At 36.3% G+C, this 12088-nt stretch overlaps 1 protein-coding gene across 15 annotated transcripts in view; it reads right to left on the reverse strand.

Annotated features, from left to right (window-relative positions):
* The window catches only part of ADGRL3 (adhesion G protein-coupled receptor L3), an 885081-nt gene that overhangs the window by 36850 nt on the left and 836143 nt on the right, over nucleotides 1–12088 (reverse strand). For all 15 annotated transcript variants that reach the window (XM_081506859.1, XM_081506741.1, XM_081506647.1 and 12 more), the window contains one exon: nucleotides 11107–11275. In XM_081506859.1, coding sequence (XP_081362985.1) covers nucleotides 11107–11275 — 169 coding nt within the window. The remainder of the gene's footprint in view (nucleotides 1–11106; nucleotides 11276–12088) is intronic.

The raw sequence follows: 12088 nt of genomic DNA on the forward strand, positions 1-12088 counted from the left end.
TATATTTTATATGTTTTTTACAATATAAAATAATATCCATACTGTCAAGATTGAAATTTGTATAACTGGACTCTTTAAAGATAAACACACATATGCCCAATCACACCATAATGATATAATCTCTTAGTTGAAAAAAACAAAAACTTAAGACTCTTCTATACTATTTTTAGCTTCATAGATCTGATACAAAGTATCCCTATTGGTGAAACTATTATTTAGGTAGAGGTCTAGCCAGGAAGTTAGAGAGAAGAGGAAATGGAAACAGGTGAGAGAGAAAGAGGAGACAGAATATTTAAAGCCAGAGCAGAAAAAAAGAATGTGTTGGGCTAAGCATTTTAAAACAATTTATATTTCTTTGAAATTTATTTCTCTTAAATGAGGCAAATTGTCAATTTGAGAATATAAAATTCAAAATATTTTAAATTTACTCCCTCAAAATGATGGTGGTTTAGTCACTAAGTCATCTCCAACTCTTACAACCCCATGGACTAAAGCCTGCCAGTCTCCTCTGTCAATAAAATTTTCCAGGCGAAAATACTAGAATGGGTTGCCATTTCCTTCTCCAGGGAATCTTCCCAACCCAGGAATTGAACCTGGGTCTCCTGCATTGCAGACAGAGTCTTTACCAACTGAACATGAGGGAAGTCTTTACCAACTGAACATGAACAAATTTTACATTCATTATGAAATAATATTGTATATATATTATCTTTAGCATTTTGTTGATTTCACATGAGTTCATAGTTTCCAGAATTTGTGACAATGTAATATTATTTAAACCAAACTTATAAAAACATGCTTTCCGGAGAAATGTTACTTAGAATCAAGAGAAAAATAAGGAGTGTGTATGACACATTAAAGTTAGTATTTGAAATTAAACATTATCTCAATATATTACAGTTCATTCCATCAATAATATGGCAAAATCAGAGACTGACTATATTCAAATTTGTTTGAAGAACTCACATTCACTAAATTATGTGATAGGAACAATGATACAAAGTCATGTGAATCAAAGCATGGAGAAGGAGTGCCTGTTAGACGTAGAGAGAGACCAAGAAAGGCTTCCCAGAGAAGAAGACTTCTGAAATAATCTTCATATGTATACCTATGGCTGATTCATGTTAAGGTTTGAAAGAAATCAACAAATTCTGTAAAGCAATGATCCTTCAATTAAAAAATAAATTTAAATATATATATATATGTTGGAATTTGTTGGTTTAGTGAATTAAGTTGAAAGATAGGATAAATAAGAGAAAAGAGGTGCTCAGTGTGAGCAGAACAAAGAGGCATGATGTGCTAATCTTTGAAGTCTTTCACTGGTTGTGCCAAAATTACATATTTTAATATATTTAATTATATTGTTTCCAATCAAGTTTTTTATGCCATTTATCATCAATTAGAAATCATCATTTTATTCACTATTTACAAGCCAATTCATATTTTGTTTTTTAAAATAAGTCTGTGACCACTTCTGTGTGTGTGTGTGTGTGTGTGTGTGTGTGTGTGTGTGTTGAAGATATGTGTGAGGGTGAGATGCAAGGGTGAGATGAAGAAGCTTATCCATCTTAAACATTCTTTGCTAGGAACTATGCTAGGCTCCTCCCTCAAAATGAATCTGGGAAATAATTATTACTAACATTTTACAAATAAGGACACTAAAAAGATTAAGCAATGAATGTAAACTGAAAGACTGAAAAGGTTAAGTGATATGCATTATGTGAAAATATCCAAATCTCATGCGTGCTCTATGATCAGAAAGCTCTCACTAAGATGCCACATTTCTAATATTGATATAACCAACATAAGGCATTATATATTATTAAAGTAATCTATTAGATTATCTCATTCTTTGTCTCTGGAGAAAATGAAGACAAATATTTAATTAGAATTTGAGGAAACTTAAAATAATCTCCACCCATAGGGAAGCATTATCAACTACAGTTTAGTAATTTGTATTCAATTTATGAAATATCTCCTAGAACTTAAATTTTCACCATAACCTATATCCTATTTTGTTTTTCCTAATGGACTCAACAAGTGATGCTTTTCTCCTTAGAAGAGGAAGCGGTTTTTAGTGAAGTGATTTAAATCTAAACAAAAATTTTGGGGAGAGAGGGGCTATTAGAGAGAGAAGAAGAAAGGGAACCACTTTCATTTCTTTTACTTACAAAGGGAGCAGTATTGTATAAGCAGAAATTCACCATGGATATTTACCAAAAAAGGTTAAATGTTCTGAACTGATTATATAAATAACCAGTAAATGAAGATATCTAGTGATATGTACTCCCACATTTAGCTATATTACTTACTAAATCATTACAGACTTTATTTTTCTATGATTTGAAGTGGTGAGCATGTGTATTAAATAGAAAAAAGCAAAAATAACATGCACCATCTCCATGAGAGGTATATCTTCAGAGTATAATATAATTTATTTGACAATTTAGTCATTTGCATATTCTAATCCACTATTTCACACGATACAACATCTTATCCCAGTCAGATATGCCATGTGATTATTCAACATGAGGTTGTTCTGGAATATATAAAGATGGGAAAGAAAATACACCTGTGCAAGGAATATTTCCTTTATATTCTCTGATCAGAAATAAAATAATTATGAAACTTTCTGAGATGTTTCACATAATTGAGTTAACAACAAAGAAAATGTGACAACCTTAATGACAAAGTAGAGATGCTGGTGACACAATCATACAACCTACACTCTAGAAAATGACTGACAATTCAAAGTTTTATTTTATTTTGTTAATGAGTTGAATCAATCAACAAATAATCTTATAAAACAAATGACCTCAAAGATGGAATATTTTACATTTCTCTACTCAAATATGAGTAACTACATAAGATAGGCATATTGTTGAAAGCAGTCAGATGGCTTAAGAAAAATCTCCTACAAGAAATAAGGCTGTTAAAATGTCCATAAGAACCAAAGCTGTCCATAGGTTCAATGCAGTTTCTATAAAAGTTCCAATATTTTTTACAGAGTCAGAAAAAGATATCCTTAAATGTGTACAGAACCATCAAAGACTCCAAACAGCCAAAGCAATCGTGAGAAAAAAGAACAAAGATGGAGGCATCACATTGCAGATTGCACACCATACCACATATAGTAATCACAGCAGTATGGTATTGGAAAAATAGATCAATAGACAAAGGATCAGACTCTGAAGTGAAAGTTGTTCAGTCATGTCTGACTCTATGTGACCCCATGGACTATACAATCCATGGATTCTCCAGGCCAGAATACTGGAGTGGGTAGCCTTTCCCTCTTCCAGGGGATCTTCCCAGGACAGGGATCAAGCCCAGGTCTCCCACATAGCAGGTGAATTCTCTACCAGCTGAGCCACAATGCAAGCCCAATGGAACAGATTGTGAACCCATAAATAAACCCTTGTCTATACCTGGTCATAGTAAAAACATCCTCTTCCAATGCACAAGAGATGCCTCTACACATGGACATCACCAGATGGTCAATACCAAAATCAAACTGATTATATATATTATTTGCAGCCAAAGATAGGCTCTATTCAGTTAGCAAAAACAAGACCGGGAGCTGACTGTGGCTAAGATCAAGAACTCCTTATTGCCAAATTCAGACTTAAACTGAAGAAAGTAGGGAAACTAGACCATTCAGGCTTGACCTAAATTGAATCCCTTATGATTATACAGTGGAAGTGACAAATAGATTCAAGGGATTAGATATGACAGACAGAGAGCCTGAAGAACTATGGATGGAGGTTCATGACATTGTACAGGGAGCAGTTACCAAGACCATCCCAAAGAAAAAGAAATGCAAAAAGGTAAAATGGTTGTCTGAGGAGGCTTTACAAATAGCTGAGAAAAGGAGAGAAGCAAAAGGCAAAGGAGAAAAGGAAAGATATACCCAATTGAATCCAGAGTTCCAATGTATAGCAAGGGGAGATAAGAAAGCCTTCCTAAGTGATCAATGCAAAGAAATAGAGGAAAACAACAGAATGGGAAAGACTAGAGATCTTTTCAAGAAAATGAGAGATGCCAAGGAAACATTTCATGCGAAGATGGCCACAATAAAGGACAGAAATGGTATGGATATAACAGATGTAGAAGATATTAAGAAGAGGTGGCAAGAATACACAGAAGAACTACACAAAAAAGATCTTCATAACCCAGGTAACCACAATGGTGTGATCACTCACCTAGAGCCAGACATCCTGGAATGTGAAGTCAAGTGGGCCTTAGGAAGCATCAGTACAAACAAAGCTAGTGGAGGTGATGGAATTCTAGTTGAGCTATTTCAAATCCTAAAAGATGATGCTGTGAAAGTGCTGCACTCAATACGCCAGCAAATTTGGAAAACTCAGCAGTGGCCACAGGACTGGAAAAGGCAGTTTTCATTCCAATCCCAAAGAAAAGCAGTGATAAAGAATGTTCAAACTATGGCACAATTGAACTCATCTCACATGCTTGGAAAGTAATGTTCCAAATTCTCCCAGTGAGGCTTCAACAGTACATAAACCATGAAATATCAGATGTTCAAGCTATATTTAGGAAAGGCAGAGGAACTAGAGATCATATTGCCAACAATGGATCATAGAAAAAGCAAGAGAATACCAGAAAAACATCTACTTCTGCTTTACTGATTGTGGCAAAGCCTTTGACTTTATAGATCACAACAAACTGTGGAAAATTCTGAAAGAGATGGGAATACCAGACCACCTGATCTGCCTCCTGAGAAATCTGTATGCAGGTCAAGAAGCAACCTAGAACCGGACGTGGAACAACAGACTGGTTCCAAATTGTGAAAGGAGTACGTCAAGGCTGTATATTGTCACCCTGCTTATTTAACTTATATGCAGACATCATGAGAAATGCCAGGCAAATATTTTCTTCCATTCTGTAGATAGCTATTCAACTCTGTTGTTTCTTTTGCTGTGCAGCAGCTTTTTAGTTTGATATAGTACAACTTATTACTTTTTCTTTTGTTGGTTGTTCCTTCTATGTGTGTGTTAGTCGCAGAGTCATGTCCGACTCTTTGCGATCCCATGGATTGTAGCTCACCATGCTTCTCTGTTCATGGAATTCTCCAGGCAAGAATACTAAAGAGTAGGTTGCCATTCCTTCCACCAGGAGATCTTCCCAACTCGGGGATTGAACCCGGGTCTCTCACATTACAGGCAGATTCTTTACTGTCTGAGCCACCAGGGAAGCCTGGGACAAACATTTGGTGAGGTGTAGTCCTCTCCAGTTGTCCATAGATGGCTTCTTTTGTATTGGAACCCACCTCATGTCCAGCACAGTTGCAGCTGCTCATGCAACCAGACTTCAGGAGAAAAGAGGCTCATTTACTAATGTATAAGCAGCCTAAGGGGCAGGTGTCTAACTTAACACATAATTCCAAGAGCTTTTGGATGCCCTCCAGTGAGGGCACCAGGGTTGCCATCTTTGGTGTATCCCTCTACCTGCTCTAGCTCTGGGGTGCTATCTTTTTTTCCTCTCCAAAGGTGTCTTAAATTTGTAAAAAAATTGATTGATTTATTCAACAAATTCCAGGCCTGGGAATACCCTGGTGGTCCAGTGGCCAAGACTCAGCACTCCCAATGCAGGGGGCCCTGTTTGATCCTGAGTCAGGGAACTAGGTCTCACACACAGCAACTAAGAGTTCGCAAATTAGATGTTGTGTGTGGTATAAGATAGTGAGGTTCAGTTTCATTCATCTCCGTGTGGTTATCCAGTTTCCTAATGCCATTTATTAAGAGATTGTATTTTCCCCATTATTTATTCATACCTTTCTTATCAGATATTAGTTGACCATATCAGTCCAGTTCAGTTCCTCAGTCATGTCCAATCTTTGCGACCCATGGACTGTAGCACCTCAGGCTTCCCTGTCCATCACCAGCTCTCAAGCTTGCTCAAACTCATGTGCATCTGATAGGTGATGCCATCCAACCATCTCATCCTCTGTTGCCCCATTCTCCTCCTACCTTAAATCTTTCCCAGCATCAGGGTCTTTTCCAAGGAGCCAGTTCTTCACATCAGGTGGCCAAACTATTTGGTGGCCAAAGAGTTTCAGCTTCAGCATCAGTCCTTCCAATGAATATTCAGGACTGATTTCCCTTAGGATTCACTGGTTGGATCTCCTTGCAGTCCAAGGGACTCTCAAGAGTCTTCTCCAACACCACGGCTCAAAAGCATCAATTCTTTGGCACTCAGCTTTCTTTATAGTCTAACTCTCATATCCATACATGACTACCGGAAAAAACATAGCTTTGACTAGATGGATCTTTGTTGGCAAAGTAATGTCTCTGCTTTTTAATACTAGGTTTTTCATAGCTTTTCTTCCAAGGAGAAAGCATCTTTTAATTTCACGGCTGCAGTCACCATCTGCAGTGATTTTGGAGCACTCCAAAAAATAAAGTCTCTCACTGTTCCCATAGTTTCCCCATCTATTTGTCATGAAGTGATGGGACTGGTAAGCACCAGTATATCACCACTATATCTGATAAGTAGTTAACACCAATAATATACAAAGTACTCATACAACTAAAAAGTACCCCCCAAACAATCCAACTAAAAAATGGACAAAAGAAATGAATAGACATTTTTTTCTAAGAAGACATACAAACAGCTAGTGTGAAAAGATGCTCAACATAACTAATCAGAAAAATGAAAATCAAAATCACAATTAGATATCACTTCACATGGCTCAGATGGTAAAGCATCTGCCTGCAATGTGGGAGACCTTGGTTTGATCTCTGGGTCGGCAAAATCCCCTGGAGAAGGAAATGGCAACCCACTCTAGTACTCTTGCCTGGAAAATCCCATGGACAGAGGAGCCTGGTAGGCTACAGTCCATGGGGTTGCAAAGAGTCAGACTCTACTGAGCAACTTTCACATATGTTAGAATGGCTAACATGAAGAAGACAAGAGATAAGAATTGGTGCTTCAAGATGAAAAGACAGCCTTCAGAATGGGAGAAAATAATAGCAAATGAAGCAACAAACAATTAATCTCAAAAATATACAGGCAACTCCTGCAGCTGAATTCCAGAAAAATAAATGACTCAGTCAAAAAATGGGCCAAAGAACTAAACAGACATTTCTCCAAAGAAGACATACAGATGGCTAACAAACACATGAAAAGATGCTCAACATCACTCATTATTAGAGAAATGCAAATCAAAACCACAATGAGGTACCATTTCACGCCAGTCAGAATGGCTGCTATCCAAAAGTCTACAAGAAATAAATGCTGGAGAGGGCGTGGAGAAAAGGAAACCCTCTTACACTGCTGGTGGGAATGCAAACTAGTACAGCCACTATGGAAAACAGTGTGGAGATTCCTTAAAAAACTGGGAATAGAACTGCCCTATGACCCAGCAATCCCACTGCTGGGCATACACACTGAGGAAACCAGAATTGAAAGAGACATGTGTACCCCAATGTTCATCACAGCACTGTTTATAATAGCCAGGACATGGAAGCAACCTAGATGTCCATCAACAGACGAATGGATAAGGAAGCTGTGGTACATATACACAATGGAATATTACTCAGCCATCAAAAAGAATACATTTGAATCAGTTCTATTGAGATCGATGAAACTGGAGCCCATTATACAGAGTGTAGTAAGCCAGAAAGAAAAACACCAATACAGTATACTAATGCATATATATGGAATTTGAAAGATGGTAACAATAACCCTATATGCGAAACAGAATAAGAGACACAGATGCATAGAACAGTCTTATGGACTCTGAGGGAGAAGGTGAGGGTGGGACATTCTGAGAGAATAGCATTGAAACATGTATATTATCATATGTGAAACACAACACCATTCCAGCTTCGATGCATGAGACAAATGCTCAGGGCTGGGGCAATGGGATGATCCAGAGGGATGGGATGGGGAGGGAGGTGGGAGGGGGGTTCAGGATGGGGAACACATGTAAACCCATGGCTGATTCAAGTCAATATATGGCAAAAACCACTACAATATTGTAAAGTAATTAGCCCCCAACTAAAATAAACAAATTTATTAAAAAAAATAAAAATAAAAGCTGAAAAAAAAAAAAAAGAATCGGTGCTTCTCTGGTATCTCAGGGGTAAAGAATCTGCCTGCAATGCAGGAGACACAGGAGACAATATGCTCCATCCCTGGGTCAGGAAGATCCTCTGGAGAAGGAATGGCAATCCACTCCAGTATTTTTGCCTGGGAAATTTCATGCATAGAGGAGCTTGGTGGGCTACAGCCCATGGGGTTGCAAAGAGTCGGACATGACTTAGAGACTAAACCACAACAAGAATTGGTGAGAATATGGAGCAAAGAGAGCTATTGTGCCCTATTGGTGGGAATATAAATAAATACAGCTGTTATGGAATACAATTTGAAGGTTTTCACAAAATTGAAAATAGAACTACCATATGATTCAGCAATCCCACTTCTGGGCTTATATCCCAAGAAAACAAAATTAGGATCTTAAAGAGATGTCTGCACACCCATATGCACTGAAGCACTAGTCACAACAGCCAAAATATGGAAGTAACCAAGCTGTCCATCAGTGAATGAATGAATAAGAAGAAAACTGTAGTTTGCTCTCTTGTAGTGTACTCTCTTGTAATGAATCACAAAATTGAGCTTGATGACATGTATTTTTAAAAAATCTACCTCTGTTAAATATGTTCAATAAACTAAAAACTATAATTTGTTTTTGGATTCTGAGGTTTGGTATCTCTACCTGGATATCAAAAGAGTGATGTGTTTGGACATAATAAAATAATAATCGGGAAAACTCTAATAGGTACTGGCTAATGAAAAATAATCCCAATCAAAATAGTTCGTGCATAAAGCACAAAAATCTTTTCTGTTCTATAGAAAATTTAAATACTCACATTGAAACTTAAAGTTTCCAGCTAATACATAAAATAATTGCCATATCCAGTTTACTTTATTTGAAAATGTTCGTTTAGCTAACCATGATGGCTCAATATTCCCTTATTTACATGAACAAATGCTATCTTTTCTTGATTTTGCTTCCACTTTTTTTACATATTTCTCTTGACAATCAGTTATGGCTCCTTTCTGACAAAATCTAGAAATCTTTTCAAGTCTTTCTGACTTCTCTGCTTTATAATGTTTTATAATACTGACCACTGTCTACTTCTGGACACTTCCCCCCTATCTTTAATTCAGATACTATCATTTCATTCTTCTCCTCAGACACTTTCTTCCATTTCTATTCTTACTCGTCACTCACGTCTCCAAGTCTTCACAATGATCAAGTGTGATCAATTGCTAGCTGTTTGTATTATAATACCCAATTCCTCATCTTCCTGGGGTATAAGAGGTAGACTATGTTTCCCAGCCTTGCTTGCAGTTTGGGTGGTACTGCTGATGGTGTCCTATCTGATGGAATGTGAGTGGAAATGATATGAACCATTTCCAGACTTTTTACACAAGGTCCCCTCTCTTTTTCTCAGACTATCTGCTGGATACCAATACCCAAAGTAACTATGGAAATCAAATAGTGAGGTTAGTTGAGCTGTCACTGGTTGTGTCCCTCCATTAGGCACCTGCATCAATTGGGCCATGAATAAAAAAGAATAAACATTTATTAGGTTAAATGATTGCAATTTGGGGTGTATGCACATTAAGTATTTAGGAAGATTCATCCATTCTAACATCATAACCTGTTTTCTGTAACCTACATTAACTGGCCTAAGTCAACATTGTTATTCTAGCTTACATTTAATATCATGCCAGCACATTTTTAATATCTGACACCATATAAAGCTGAAAACAGGATAAAACTGGACCTCAATAAGTGGACACACATTTCTCAAATTTGTTTAGTCTTTCAAACCAAAAATCATACAGACTGATATATTTACTCTTCATTTTCTGAAGAAAAACTGTAGGTCTTGTTGTTGCTTAGGAAAAAAAAATCACATTTTCCCATTTCATCTTCAGTGCCACATCTGAATATATCATAATTATTTTATTACCTCCATTTTTTACAGGAGGAAACTGGAGCACATGCATGCTAATTAAATGGCCGAAAGTCACATAAGCCATTAAGTAGAGGAACTAGGATTCAGACACAGTCTTGGCTCAGGGGTCTATGTGATCAGAACTATAAAGACCACATTTTTAATTGAGTTAAAAAGTATAAGATGAGAAAATCAATGTTGAGATTAAAAAAAAGCAATGTAAGTGTTTAGTTGCTAAAATTAACTTTTAAAATGAGCACTTTAGGTCCTGATAGATGTGAAAAATAATAAAAAATAGATCATTATAAAAATTAAATATTGCATTCTAATCATCAAAATCATAAATTTTAATAAAATGTGCTTTTAAAGAAGTTCAGAGAGCTTCAGGTTTCCCTGGGGGCTCACACAGTAAAGAAACTGTGTGCAATGCAGGAGACCTGGCTTTGATTCCTGGGTCAAGAAGATCCCCTTGAAAAGGGAATGGCAACTCACTCCAGTATTCTTGCTTGGAGAATCCTATGGACAGAGGAGCATGGTGGGCTAAAGTCCCTGGGGTCACAAAGAGTCAGACATGACTGAGCAACTAACACACACATAGAGCTATTTACTAAGTGTTTTACCATTCTCTAAAATAATAAATGTTTTCTATCATAAATTGTTTAGATATTTATATTTCTTAGAATATACAGCTAGTTTTTTAAAAAATAGAAAAATATATATTTCCTATGCCATGCCATATGATATATACATATGTATATTCTTTGCCTCCATACATCTTAGAACGTCTACTTCCTAATATACAAATTCCATGTGTCTGCCAATAATGATATCGAAGACAATAAGGTCAAATCTATAAGAATATTATTTTTGTGCACTGTCTAAATCAAAATATGATTCTGTCTTTTGTTGTTAACATATTCATCAACTTTTACACTTTCATTTTATGTCTGTTTTTCTTTTCTCTTATAAAAATGAAATTAACCAAATAATATATTTATTTTTCAGAGACAAAAAGATCAAGGATGATTTATATTATGGGTGCTTTGTTATCATCAAATATATGCTATTTATTCTTTTTTTTGGTATGCCATTTGTTTCTAAACAGAGAATTCTAGCTTACCTTCTTTTGTAGGACACAATGGAAAATGAATATAAACATTCCCTGTAGAGAATTGAAAATGGTGAAGAGATACGCCATGATGACTGTGCTTTCATTAATATACATGAGTCCAAAGGCCCAGGTCAATCCTAATAGGCAGAGAAGAGCTATTGCACCTATAACCCATGACCTGCAAAGAGAAGAGAAAATTAAGGGTCATCAAATAGTTTGTTTTTAGTTAACATAGTCATTGTATCAACAATACTGACACTGAAAAAAATGTTACGGTAAGTTTTATTGACAGGAAATGTAAGACAGGTGGTATAAGTACTTCAAGATTTTAATGAGAACTTACAAGTTTTCAAGCTTGAGGAGATATACATGAATGAACATGTTATGAACACAGAAATTCATTTAAGCAAAAGCAGATTTGTACTATTAAACTATTCATGTATTTGCAGCACATATGTGAATGATATGGAGATGTAATTATGGTTAATGGCAAGGGGGGAAAGTCTGTAAAGTTATGTTAGTCTCCACTGGTCTCATTGGTACGATAACATTTGTTTGACTAGATTCTTTCCATTAGTGCTTCACCTGATACACTTTTACCCCATTTTTCCAAATTTCCTCTTTTTCCATAAAAAATTTAGTGTGTACTGATAAAAACAGAAGGAACCAATACTTGGAACACATATAAATTTCAAAAATTTAATCTGTCTGATTCTGTAGTTATATAGAACAAACGTGAAATACAGTAGATGGGGAAAAAAAAAAGTTCCCCTCTAGATCACCAACTACTCTTCCAGCCTTTGGATTGCTGTCTTCTGGGTTATGTTGGACTAGACTTTGGAAATCAGGCAATTGGCAGCTTTGTTGAAAAGAAGCCCAAAGTCTCAGGACACCTTCATGTCTTTGAAGTGTCTGTAAACTCATGGGAGAAAATGAAGTTGAAAATGGGATGGAGAGGTATGAACAAAGTAGTCCAGAACGGAAGACAAAT

This window comes from Giraffa tippelskirchi, chromosome 1, assembly GCF_054371585.1.
Source record: "Giraffa tippelskirchi isolate mGirTip1 chromosome 1, T2T-mGirTip1v1.2.pri, whole genome shotgun sequence".
NCBI lineage: Eukaryota > Metazoa > Chordata > Mammalia > Artiodactyla > Giraffidae > Giraffa > Giraffa tippelskirchi.